Source organism: Bombus vancouverensis, chromosome 1 (assembly GCF_051014615.1).
Source record: "Bombus vancouverensis nearcticus chromosome 1, iyBomVanc1_principal, whole genome shotgun sequence".
Taxonomy (NCBI): Eukaryota; Metazoa; Arthropoda; class Insecta; order Hymenoptera; family Apidae; genus Bombus; species Bombus vancouverensis.
Window position 1 is genome coordinate 11,824,314 of NC_134911.1, and position 14,048 is coordinate 11,838,361.

General features: G+C 27.8%; 3 protein-coding genes across 11 annotated transcripts; 2 read left to right on the top strand and 1 right to left on the bottom strand.

The window, feature by feature from the left end:
* The first annotated feature begins 295 nt into the window (after window positions 1-295).
* Rfwd3 (ring finger and WD repeat domain 3) lies at window positions 296-3,848 on the top strand. Of its 3 annotated transcripts, none has more exons than XM_076619357.1 (3): window positions 296-412; window positions 1,091-1,198; window positions 1,286-3,848. In XM_076619357.1, exons 2-3 carry the CDS (start codon window positions 1,111-1,113, stop codon window positions 2,776-2,778), a joined length of 1,581 nt encoding a protein of 526 aa, XP_076475472.1. In that variant the 5' UTR covers window positions 296-412; window positions 1,091-1,110; the 3' UTR covers window positions 2,779-3,848. The 3 variants fall into 3 exon arrangements, with proteins under 3 accessions (XP_076475472.1, XP_033183731.1, XP_033183730.1); XM_033327840.2 differs by lacking the exon at window positions 296-412 and adding an exon at window positions 423-582; XM_033327839.2 differs by lacking the exon at window positions 296-412 and adding an exon at window positions 623-841.
* Window positions 3,849-4,505: 657 nt separating this feature from the next.
* Ubc4 (ubiquitin conjugating enzyme 4) lies at window positions 4,506-7,007 on the bottom strand. Of its 3 annotated transcripts, none has more exons than XM_033327846.2 (5): window positions 6,869-7,007; window positions 5,639-5,791; window positions 5,301-5,383; window positions 5,052-5,215; window positions 4,506-4,977 (listed from the first exon to the last, which is right to left on the bottom strand). In XM_033327846.2, the coding sequence occupies exons 1-5, from the start codon at window positions 6,929-6,931 to the stop codon at window positions 4,841-4,843; spliced, it is 600 nt and encodes a 199-aa protein (XP_033183737.1). In that variant the 5' UTR covers window positions 6,932-7,007; the 3' UTR covers window positions 4,506-4,840. The 3 variants fall into 3 exon arrangements, with proteins under 3 accessions (XP_033183737.1, XP_076475517.1, XP_033183738.1); XM_076619402.1 differs by lacking the exon at window positions 6,869-7,007 and adding an exon at window positions 6,236-6,349; XM_033327847.2 differs by lacking the exon at window positions 6,869-7,007 and adding an exon at window positions 5,887-6,118.
* Prps (phosphoribosyl pyrophosphate synthetase) lies at window positions 6,277-13,104 on the top strand. 5 transcript variants are annotated; one of them, XM_033327842.2, is made up of 8 exons: window positions 6,277-6,403; window positions 7,838-8,045; window positions 8,766-8,949; window positions 9,862-9,933; window positions 11,129-11,152; window positions 12,281-12,504; window positions 12,566-12,899; window positions 12,976-13,104. In XM_033327842.2, exons 1-8 carry the CDS (start codon window positions 6,337-6,339, stop codon window positions 13,066-13,068), a joined length of 1,206 nt encoding a protein of 401 aa, XP_033183733.1. In that variant the 5' UTR covers window positions 6,277-6,336; the 3' UTR covers window positions 13,069-13,104. The 5 variants fall into 5 exon arrangements, with proteins under 5 accessions (XP_033183733.1, XP_033183734.1, XP_033183735.1 ...); XM_076619375.1 differs by lacking the exon at window positions 6,277-6,403 and adding an exon at window positions 6,889-7,028; XM_033327843.2 differs by lacking the exon at window positions 11,129-11,152.
* Window positions 13,105-14,048: the final 944 nt, after the last annotated feature.

The window sequence follows — 14,048 nt, forward strand, 5'->3', positions numbered from 1 at the left end:
AATTGTCAGAGAAAGTAAAATAAAACTCAAAATATGACACTTACTCGGAAAAACCTTCAATTTCTTCAAATACGAATATGAAGCATACGTCTTTTATTTTTATGTTACACAGCTACATATTTAAACTTATCAACTGTATCCAAGGTATATCTAACTATGTATTTATACAAAAGATATGTATAAAAAATCAGAATTGTTCTAAATTTATAATAGTGGCAAATAATACAAAATGAAAACATTAATTAAACATTAATGTTAAAAAAAGAAAAATTTCTTCAAATTAAAGATGGAAGAATTGCCAACACCATGGGCATGAATGGAAAATACAAAGTTTTTTATTTATTGTATATTAAAGTGTTTGTAATAACTAATGTAATGAAGGAATTGAATAGTGATTACTCCTGAGATAGATGTAAATAACATTTGTAAATAACATGATTTTATTGATATAAAAACAGTACATTGCACGGTCTTACAAAAATTGGGATGACATCTTTCACGATTAGGTGAAAACGTTTGCGAAACAATAATGTTAGATTAAGACATTAATTATTAGAAAAAAAGCATTTATTGCTTGACATTGTAAGTAATACGATTTTAGAATCGTTTTGTATATTTGATTCTTATGGTAATATATTCATTCACGAAAGGTCACGAAATGTCTGTTGTATACAAACAAACTTATTGCCATATTTGATTTATTATGTTTCTTGCGAAAAATATATGTACATTCTTATCTTTAAAAAATTCTAGTTACTTATAGTAAAATAAGCACTTCCAATACTTACCTATAGATAGATTGCTTTTGATTTTTATAAAATGGAGGTTATGGAAATAGAGGGTAAGTATTAACAGCATGTCAAATAAACAACGCTTAACAGGATAAGTTGTATCAAGTAAAATCATGTACATGTGTGATTGAACATAAAAATAATTAAAATATTTTTTTATTTTCTATGCTATAAAGAATATAAACCTTATTAGTCATTTTTTATGTTATAAATTAAAGAATAAAGGGATTTATATATATATATGTATTTGTATATACAAAAGTACAATTATTCATTCTAATTTTGATAAAATATTACAGCAGAAGAAGGAGAAGCACAAATGGAACATGTAGTAGAAGGTCATTCTGAAGAATCTGATAATGATAATGCCGACGACTTAGAAATCCAAGTTCAAACAGAAGATACAAGTAAGTTCATTTTAAATTTCATGTATGTTGTATTAAATATATAAATATCGCATTATTTAGAAAATAATATTGCATGTAATATTTTAGAAGACAATGATGAAAATGAAACAAAAACAAAAAAGGCAAAAGAAACAACTTTAAATGAATCTGATGTTGATTCTGACCAGTCTTGTCCAATATGCATGGATTTATGGACTAGTTCTGGGGATCATCGTTTGTGTTGTTTACGATGTGGACATTTGTTTGGATATAGTTGCATTTTAAGATGGTTACAAACTTCTTGCACTAGTGGCAACCGTCGTTGTCCACAGTGTAATAGGAGAGCTGCTGTGAAAGATATCAGAATGTTGTATGCCAAAAAGTTAACGTCTATAGATACCAGCGAATTGGATAAATTAAAAGAACAATTAAATAATGTTAGTTCTGAAAAAAATCGTATAGAAATGGAACTTTCAAAATATACTTTAAGACAAAAGTTATTTGAACAGCAAATTGCTAGTATGAGGAATAGGATCTCTGAACTAGAAAATCAGCAATCAGAAATAAATGTTCATTCTTGCCAGAAGATTTCTAAACATATGATTAAAAAGTTCCATTTAGATCGATCTATAGAGATATGTAAGGACGGCGGTTGCCGTGTATTAGACTACAACCCATGGTTTGGATTCCTAGTTGTATCTCAGAAGTCAACTAATATGTTATTTTCGGGTTATGGTATTAAAAAAATTGACTCGGATAAATTTCAACCACGTCAATTTATTCTTTTACATAATCAAGTTATAAGAGATATTACATTTAATACAACTCAACATTCGTTGCTGCTTAGTGTTGGTTTTGATAAATGTGCAAAATTAATGGATATTCAAAATCACATTATTTTGCATACTTATCAAACAGGATCTCCATTGTGGAGCTGCTGTTGGTCAGGCAATAATTCAAATGTATTTTTTGCGGGTGCACAAAATGGATCTATAACACAATTTGATATTAGACAAACTTCTGGTGCTGTTGAAACTTTAGACAATGCAGGCGACAGATCACCAGTAGTTTCTCTAGCAACAGTGCCTTTTAATCCGGGTAGCGGTATTAGTCGGGGTGGATTCATAGCATGCCATTTGAGTACATGTTATGCTTATGAGCAGAAAGACTCAAAATATTTACCTAAACAAATATTCCTTGAAGGTCCGTTTATATCTGTGTGTTACGATCAAAAGAATAATCATACTTTAATATCTTCCCGACCAAATGCTAGACAGCCTCATGCACGACACATAGTATGTACTATAGAAAAAGACAGTGAGGAATCAACAATTTGTAATGTAGTACATACGTTCCATGCTGGTAATTCTCAACAGTTATTGTCTCGACCATGTTACTTAAATATTGAAAATGATACATTAGTTGCTGCATATCAAGAATCTAGTACCAGTATATCATTATGGAGTGTATCTACTGGAAAACAAGTAAATAGTCTTCCTGTTTCTGATCCTGTAGTGGATATGTGTGCAGTTGATGTTAGTAATAATTTATATTTAGCAACACTCTCTTCAAAAAAAGTTAGAATTTATAATCATGGATAACTATCATTACTATGGAAGTAAATAAAAATATCTCATATTTTTTCCATACACATCATACATTTATAATGTAATAGATACATGATATAACTAATAATATCGTATTTGTTTTTACATTAAATTTAAACAACATTATTTTATATAAAATTGTGTGTTGTCAAAAAAAAGTAATGATACAAAATCTAAACTCGTAAATATGAAACATAAATTTTCTTATTAACGACAATGCAAAAATTTCTGTATACACAACTTGAATTACCAAAAAATACTAAAAGGAAATTTTTATGTTACCATTTCCCATTTAAAGATACACATGTTTATCGCTGTGCATATATACAATGAATATTTGTTATATAAATATTTTTCTACCAATCTAAAAACTGTTTCAGTAGTTGTCCTGCATACTATTTCAAAACAGGATAATAATATTAAAGATAATTATATATTTATATACTATTAGATAATATAACTAATAATATACAAATTTATTGAACTCAATAGATAATCAAGATATTAAGATAAGGAAATTTTTGTACAAGTATCCCTATTATTTTTATTAAAAAATGTTATTTATTGATATTTTTGAAGTATTAAATTACATTTAGAATCTATATAGCTGCTGTAACCAATTATTTTCATAAAATACTTCATGTGTAATTAATTTTTTATATCTGTAATTATAAATCAAACAAACCAAATAGTATAATCTAGTAGTACACCTCTAACACAGCCTCCGCATAAATTACTAGAAAATGTGAAAGAAAATTTAAAATTCCTATGCCAGGAATACAATATTGTTTAAATATATTAAGAAAAATCTATGTAACTTGTAGAGGATAACACATATAATGCTATACAAATAGTTCTTTTGAACAAGTTTCAAATATATTCTACATAGGCTGCTATCTTATTAGAGATTTAAGAATAATTAGTGTCTTAAATTATTTAACCTGCAATTCTTCACAAACAATATAACTATAAATTTCATTAAATATTTTTAATCTAAAATGGTTTTTGAAATTTCATAAGCTGGAAGTGTCAATGTTACATGGAAGTATCGATGTCATAATTTCTGATAGCTTTTTATTATCAACTTTCAACTTATGTTCATTTAAAAATCAAATTTGCTTTGTACCATTATTCTTAATGATGTAATAAATGCAATTTTTAATGTGGAATGTACATCTCCAGCTTCGAGTACAGAAAACTATGCATACGTAAAAAGATATTTATAAATGATAGTAATAGTAAATTATGAATCACTGAAACATAACCCTTCACCAAAAATGTACAGAATTTAAATATCAACAGTATAGCATTTATGTTTATCATTTTTTTTACAAATCCCTTTTAACGCTAACAGGTTGGTGTCTATTTCAATAATGTACAATCAGATCTAAATAGATAAACCTCTTTGTGGCTTAAAGAAATCTACTAAAATCTAATAATAAAAGTATAAGCTAATCGTGGTTTTCATTTTAATGTAATAAAGCATACAGAGTAGATATTGATTTATAAAAACAAAACGAAAAGTTTACTAAGTACTATTTCATGCAAACATTTTTTCACTGAAAAGAAAAAAATATATCACCAAATACAATGACATAAAGAGAAACGCCCAATAAGAAATTTAGAAATATACAGTAATTTGTACAAAGAGATTTAATAAATGTTTAACATATAAAACTATGTTTTTGTTAAAAAGAAAAAAATGATAAATGCATTATGGCTTAAATAACATTTTTAAACTTTTAATAAACGTAAGATGAAGAATGACATACTTTTCATACAGTTTTTTTTAAGTGTGCTATTAAGTTGGACTTAATAGATTTTATTAATTACTGTTTCTTCATGCCTATTTTACACGTTAAATAAATGAGTATTGTTTAAGGTTATTGAAATGAATTTCCTGTGAATTTTTTTGCCATTGAAATATTGTCGTTACAGGTGCTGAATTTGATTATGAAACTGCTATGGTATCAGTAATTGGGCATGGTGTTACAGAAGTTTTGTAATGACAAAATGAGCAGTGCTTTTATATGACAGATTAACTATACAGTTATCACTAACTGAAGAGCTGCTCAGTGGCACGTTCCAAATCCCAATTGTATGAAGATAAAGCAACTCTTGCATTATGTTCCTCAATACCCATATCTGTTAGTCGCCTTATTTTATCATCTAAATCAGGCATCTTTGCTGGTCCTGTAAATAATTTTAGTGTTTACAGAAAAATTGCAATTACATGTTACAATTAATTCTCTACAATATGCACTTACCACCTGCATATACATATGTCCAATGTTTGGCAGTTTGACGAAACATTTCTGGATGCTCTTTATATTGCCTAGCCACTACTGCATCTTGTGGATCATCTGGTTCTGCTGCAGATAGTAAAGCTTGTAATGATAGCAGTACTGTACGTAAAGTCATAGCAGCAGCCCTAAAAATCAGTATAAGAAATATAAAATATATTTCAAGCAATATTAAAATCATTGTTTTTTATCTTATTTAACAGAATTACATACCACTGGTCTTTCAATATATCTAAACATATAGCACCTGTTACGGAAGATATATTAGGGTGCCATATTTTTGTTATGAATCGTACCTATAAAAAAATTATATGCTTACTGAAATATAATAACTAAATCCCAAGAAATATATATAAATCAATTTTTTTACTTATGATTGCAGAGTATTTGTAGAAAAGAAACTTTAAATATAAAATTGAAATATATGATAAAACAAAGAACTTAGAAAATGCTTTGTCATGTTTTAGGTTATATTAGCCTGTCTTAACATTAAATAATACAAAATTATTACTTTAACATATATTAATCATATTGACTTACAAAGTGCTTACTTTAGGAGGATTGAAGGGATATGTCTCGGGAACTTTAATCTCGAGCACAAAATTACCTCCCTCATATGGTGTATCTGGCGGGCCCGCTATCTCACCTTTTAGTTCAGTAAAACTATCATTTACCAATTCGACTTTGATTGCACATTTTGCAACCTATAACAAAATTTAAACAGATTACTAAAAAGCACTGATATTTTCATTATCAGTTTACATTACCATTAAACCTTTTCTACAAGATACATACTTACATGAGTGAATATGGCTACAATTTGCATGAAACAAAATTAATCTTACATTTTTTAGATCTATAAACAAATGAATAATAAAAACACAAAAGTCAATAACATGAAAGCATAATTATGGGTTATTATACTACAATTGTCTAATGTATATTAATACTTAATCAGTTATGTAACTTTTTATACAAATTACAAAACATATTAGTTTTTATCAAATAACAATATTCTACAGAAGATGGTATTGCAGTGACACATGTAAAATAATTCTTCAAAAACTGTGTGCAAGATATAACCAAATGACCTATTGACATTATCATCTGATACTGAATTGATGTAATATTTTATAGTGATAATTTACCATATTGTTACAACATAAAGATTGAGACATTCTGGTGTAATCTGCCCCTCTATAAACATGTAGAAGTGATAAATGAAAACAAATATTCTTGGGCACATAGAATGGATCTCTCAGAACAACACAAGCGCAAACGAATATGTCAGTGCTCACAGAAATTTAAGGGAAATGGTACGTATTTAAACAAAAGATTTCATAGATGAAAGCATGTGTCAATCATTAATCTTATATTTAAACACAGAAAATATGCATTATTTTGCATAATTGGAGTTACACATTAGTTCATTAAAATATCTAAAAAGTATAGAAAATTTATTCATAATTTTTTTTTCTCGAGCAAAAATATATGGTAGAAATATTTTTGAACGCAACAAAACAGTAACGTTTTATTGGTAAATTTCGATGAGTTTAAATGCTGATGACACTCAAGAATACCATACAACAGGTGCCTACGCTTTGTTCGCGGTGATTTTATCAACCAATGAATTGCGGCACATTTTTGTCACGCCACACATGAAATTTCTTTGGGATAGTATAACATAACTGTACGATGTTGTTTAGCAATTCTAATAATTATATCTGGAGTAAAAAACAAACGATACTTTTTAAAATTATAGGAAGCTATTATTCACTCACCTCCTCGCTTCTTATAACCTCTTTAAATTCGCGTTGGATTCTCAATGCCGCGATGTTCGCCATAGCTTCCGAATCGGTGAGACAGTCAGTACACTGTCATCGTCATTCGAATAGATTAACGAAGTTCGCTGAATGCGTCAACGTGCACAAAACCTTTAAGGTATTAGTATTTGGGTTTACTCTCTCTCTTTACTTAGAAAAACGAACGTTCTAACTCGTGTTCTATACTAAAATCTCCGCTCACGGATACATCCAATTTATCATTTAATCACTGCCGGCGCCACATTGATGAGAAAAGTTGACTGTCACTCGCTCGTGTTCACCCTTTTGAATTTTGTCTACGTTCACGTCGTTGCTCGGTATGGCGCCAATTTATAAATTATGGAAAAATGTAAATTTTAATAATAATTTAATTATTTGTAACTTATTTTTATCTTCTATAAAAACATAAAAAAGTGTCTCACATGTTTTTATATTTACACCAAAAGAAATATGCTGTAAAAAAATAACAATTTTAATTATCGAGATTATAAATTAGTATATAAGATAAATTAAAATTTACCAACAAACTAAACTAATTCTTCACTTACTTCGAATTACACATGATATAAAACTAAGCAAAAAATATAGTTGAAATCTTTAAATGATTTGTAAAATGTGTAATTTTAAGTATTATTACATTATAAAATTAGTTATTATCATGCCCCTTAAACGTACGGTTAAATTACTGCAATAATAACATACGTCATGAATAACATTTATAAAAATGTCATAATTTTCATCAAGCAGTAACATAATCTTGTTGATATTTCTTAGTCTATTATTTTTTTAACGGAAAAAAATATACGATAAGAAATGCATTTGCGCGGTTATGTCCAACACTCGATGGGCGGAGTATAATATTAAACATCACATCCGGTTTTAAAAGCGTTCTCTGATTGGATAGTCTCTTTGTGGTTTCTGTTTTAGTGATGCCTGTGTCCCAGCCAGTGCGTGCTAAGAGTTTGTTACGCGCAAACTTAGAAAATTCTCGCGGGCGACTTTTACAGAGCAGAATGCCAAACATCAAAGTCTTCAGTGGCACATCGCATCCAGATTTGGCTCAACGTATCGTTGACAGACTCGGTATTGACATTGGAAAAGTTGTCACGAAGAAATTTAGTAACCTCGAAACATGGTAATGGTTGCATTCACCGCTATAACCACGTTATTGTCATTAGATTAAACTCAAGTTCCGACCACGTGTCATTTCAAATCTTATTGAAATTCCTCCTTCCTGGTATATCGTTCCATAAAGCGCAGAATATTTTTATCACCCTTGTATTGCCATTTCCATATATGTACCCGTTAATTCATCAACCCTACCAGAGTACAAACAACCCTGTCGCGCAAGGCCGGTTTTCTAGTATACTACCGAGCCGCGATGTTTAACTTGAAGGTCAACTAGTACAATTATTAATACACATTCTAATGATTTCTGACATTAATGTATACTTCTACATACATAATACAGTACATAATTCTATAGAGTATTTTAACTTGTGTGTAAACATATGATAAATACATTTTTTTGCTATGTTAGTACTTATACATATTTGATTTTTATCATAAAGTATACAATTTTTTAATTGGAATAATTTTAAGAATAAAAGAAATCAAGTATGTAGACTAAAATAAGTAAACTATATAGATTTTACTTTTCTGCTTGCATATGTTAGAGAACAATTATAACTCTGATTTGTTGGTATATTAAGAATAAAAAGTAAACAACAATATCTCTAAATTTGTATGTAAGTCGGCTAATATATAGCACAAATTTATATTTATATGTGTTTATATATAATATGTTTCGCTAATATGATATTAATTATATTTGTTTTGTTTATGCTCTTATTAGCGTGGAAATAGGAGAATCTGTTCGTGGAGAAGATGTATACATTGTACAAAGTGGAAGTGGAGAAGTAAATGACAACTTGATGGAATTATTGATTATGATCAATGCATGTAAAATTGCTTCTGCATCTCGAGTAACTGCTGTAATTCCTTGTTTCCCGTACGCAAGACAAGATAAGAAGGATAAGGTAGGACACATTGATAAGATAATGTGTTTTATTTTTTTACCTATTATAGTATTATGCATAGAAATTTAGTAAAATACAAAAAACTGATAATACTTTGAAATAATCAATAAAGTTTAATTCAATTAAATTACTTATATTGCCTTATAATTTTATTACTATTATGTGGTGTATCTTATAAGATAAATGTATGCACTGTTTATATTTTACAAACATATTTGTGGAAATCTTATACCAAAACATTTTGTTTGTTTAGATTACATATGATGTATAATGTATGATGGTAAATTTAATTTACACTGTACTGTGATACTTGTTTGTCTTGCCGTTATTGACTATCCAACAGTAGATTTATTTATAAGTACCTATTTGCATATTAATGCATATTTATATGTAAAGAAATTAGTAAAATCAATTAATTATTACCTTAAATGAATCATATAAAAAAGGTGTAAATATAAAACACTTATATAACAAAATAACTTCTAGGAACTATGTTTTAGTGAATCTGGTACTCTAGGTACATAATAGTCATCTTGTTGATTTATGTTATCAATTAATATGATTACATTGCTTTACACATGCAAATAAAGTGAATACTCCTGTAGGGAGAAAAATGCTATGCTTATAATTTTTATAAAATGATATAATAGTTACATTCCTAATTTAACCATGTATATATATTTTTATTCAAATAATTATTTATTATGTGCTTATTTCTCTTAAACACTTCTGACATAATAATAACATTATATACATATTTCAAATAATTTATCTAATAAGTTGTGGTTTTAATCAAAATTGTCTATTTTATATCTTCTGTAGTTATGAGTACTGAAAAGTTTGATCCCCATAATAAGGAAAATATGGCTTGCTAAAGAAAAAGTTAATTTTTTTTATATGATATCTTCACAGGGTGGTGATGGACGTGACAACAGAAATTCTAAGAAACAAATTATCATGAAGTCAAACGAGTGGAAATTCAGGGTAACTTGTAGCGGTCTTTTTTTGCTCTATTCACTTTTAATAGCTTTGCAACAGGCCAGTGGAGTAATATCACTTTTGGAACGCAAAACATGAGTTTTCATCATCATACAAAATATACATATTTATAATATTTTGGCTTACATCATTGAGTCATACCAAATAGTAGTCTTGTTTAGCAGGATTACATTATTTACTATATTATACTTATTTCTACAAAATCATAACTAACATGAATTAATACTAATATTTAATTTTGACATATTCTACAAGGGAATGATTTAAAGTTTCAGATATATTATCTAAACACTTTAAATATTTTATTTAGATATTCATTGCATGTAAATATACATGCAAAATTTCATATTTAAAGAAACAATGCACTGGAACTATATGTATGTCCACTGTTTAGCACATTTCTTTCCATATATAAATATATAACATAGTATGCATGCAACAAATCAAGGATTACATATAATGTTAAAAAGTATTAATCATTCATCTTATACATTTTATGGGGTTGCTTGAAGATATGAAATACTAGGGAATAATGATATATGCATTGTTTAATGCAAATACTTAACTCTCATATTCTTCTTGCATGAATTAATTTCTCAGAAATACAAGTATTTTAATATATATATATATATTATATTAAATATATTTATATATATTGTAACATTACATTTTACAAAGTGGCACATATTAATGAAACAAAATTTCATATAATTTTGCAATAAGTAATTAACAAAGCTGTAAACAACAAATATATTGTAACTGAAGCTGTGTATTTAGTAATTATCAGAAGGTTATCAGAAGTTAGATAACCCACATGAATATTGCAAAATTAATATCGCAATTCATCGAGGGGGGCCTTCCGTGCATTCATACTATAATATTTACCATCATTGTCTACTGAATGCAATTTATTTTAATAAATTTACTGGTATCCTTTTTAAGATGTTAATAACAAGTCGCCACAACATTTTATAAAGAAATAAGCACAATGGAGGCATATTGGTTTAATGAAGATTTAATTAAAATAACACAATTATTATTGTTATCAAAATGTAATCTTTGATAAGTAATCTCCAAATACAATAGATTGTAATGAGGAAGAAATATTATTATTAAAATAATTCTTGTCAAAAATTCATTTTACTTTTACATAAATTTCTGAATAGTTGGGTATTTTCAGGATTTTGTGCCCGACCTCTCTACAGTGAGTATAAGAACAATAAGATTGTAACGTTTGTCGAGTGTAACGTTTGTAATTATAACTCGATGAACAATTTGAGTTGTTATATCATTCTTAGTTTTTTACAAAATTTTCTTTGTAGGACTAACAAAACTCATATATATTGCTATATAGCACAATGGTATCCCCATGAATGAATGAATGAATGAACTATTTGGTCATAGCATATTGATACCTGTATGAGAGGGCAAAATATTAATATAATAGCATTCTACATACATTTTTAATAATCTATATACACATAATGGGATACACACTTGTATGTTATATGGGTACTAATTATTATGTTGCTAAATATGTTGTTGTCCAAGTATACTACTAATCATGAAATGCCTATCTTCTTAATGAAATAGTGCTTTGACAAGATAAAATTGTGATTGTGTTATTTAGGCAATAGAATGTTATGCCAATAAAATGATTTGCAAACAGATATTATTTTTTAAATATTAACATCAATTAGCTTCTTTGAAACATATTTATTACAGATAAGTTTATTAAGATAATTTTATCACTATTACCTTTCTGAACACAATGCATTTGTGTTTGTTTAAAGAATTTCACTGTTATTATAATATCAATGGTTCACCAATATATTTATTATATATTTTGGTCATAACTGCAGAGTTCTATAACTTTATTTTATTTTCCCAAATGTCCTTAAATGTTTTCATGAAAAATTACGGTATCAGAATGCACTGTGTTCTGTATTGTAATTTATAAGTTTGAATTTTGCTTGACTTACATTTTCCTGTTGAATCTAACTGGGATGCATTTGCAACATATTGTTTTCGTTTTTATCTGTATGTACACACATACAATATATTTTTAACGAATATCTCAATACATAGCCATTGTATTCATATTTTGTCCCCTCCAAAGAAAGAATTTTCTATTGTATAACATATCTTTTATAAAAATATATTTTGAATTATATACTCCTTCATTTATTGACCTTATAAAATGCTTTCTAAAAGGTCTTGAAAATTTTAATGGCAATATTTTCAAATTGCAGGATATTTCCAGTTGCAAATGGACTTCAGAGATTCATACAATTTCATAAGATTAAAATTAGATTTTATCTTCTTTTTTCAGAGTCGTGCGCCTATTTCAGCAAAGTTAGTAGCAAATATGTTGTCAGTAGCAGGAGCTGATCACATTATTACAATGGATTTGCACGCTAGTCAAATACAAGGATTTTTTGACATTCCAGTTGACAACTTATTTGCTGAACCAGCTGTTTTGAAATGGATTAAAGAAAACATTATAGAATGGCGAAACAGCATCATTGTTTCTCCAGATGCTGGTGGTGCTAAAAGGTAAAATTTAAAATTAGCATTAATCTAAAGCAAATATATTAAAGGAAAATAATTTCAACAGGGTAACATCTATTGCTGATCGACTAAATGTTGAATTTGCTCTTATACATAAAGAAAGGAAAAAGGCGAATGAAGTTGCTAGTATGGTATTAGTTGGAGATGTAAAAGACAGAGTTGCTATTCTAGTAGACGACATGGCCGACACTTGTGGCACTATTTGTCATGCAGCAGAAAAGCTTTTAGAAGCTGGAGCAACAAAAGTATATGCCATTTTAACACATGGAATTTTCAGTGGCCCAGCAATTAGTAGAATTAACAATGCATGTTTTGAAGCTGTGGTAGTAACAAATACCATTCCTCAAGATGGCCATATGCAGGATTGCCCAAAGATACAGGTAGATGAATAATTATAATATATATTTAACATATTTATATATTTGTATGCTTGATTCTTGTATTTGTATATTTTAGTGTATCGATGTATCAATGATGTTCGCTGAGGCTGTAAGGCGGACTCATAACGGTGAATCTGTATCGTACCTGTTTTCAAATGTACCGTATTAGATGAAAATCTTCCTGATAATATACTCTTTCAAACTATGTAAGGAGAATGTAATCTTTTTACATCTGTTTACTGTTATTCTTAGTTTAGTTTAAACTAATTTGCCTATAAAATCAACTTGGGATAAGCACCAATATCCCGTTTTTAATTTGGTAACTATACATATCTTTTTTTCGATAGACATGTGTAGAAAGTAAAACATTAAACAACTAAAACATACTATATTGTCCATTTCGAAAAAAAAAGTTAATAAGTAATATATACAAAAAGAAGTTACAGAGTAAAATTGCTTAAAAATAATTAAATTTTCGCTAGATTGTCACTTAATACGCAGAATACATCATTTTCCCATGTAGGACATATAGTTATTATATTGTTTAACTTAAATTGTATAATTTGTTATTGCGATATGAAATGAAGTAATGATCCTAACAGTTGTGTAAAACTGTATGAGGACAAAGGGTATCGTAACGAGTGCAAGTAGCCATTTATACGATATATATATATATATATATATATATATATATATATATATATATATATAATTATATATATATATATATATATAATTAATTACGCCGTAGAGGCATATCTCATTTTTTACAGACATGTAAAAATTTGCAATATGTATGTACAATTTATCAACTGATAAGCACATCAGAATAATTAACTTTTACAGCTCTAGTATGATGTATTATAATATTTTAATACACTGTGTACTATGTTGTATACAATAGAAAAATGATGTCAAAAAGACATTGTATTATTTTCAAGTATCTTTTACTACTACAATTTTTAAAAATTAACGAGCAAGTCACTATTTATATGAATATATTTCTATTACCGCAAAAAATGATTGTCTCATTTAATAGAGGAAAGTGATTTTATAGTTGGACTTTGTATCAATATGATACAAAAATATAAATCAATATAAATACAGCAATGTTTACATGCAAATTTTTCTTAATTCAGTGAAAGATGC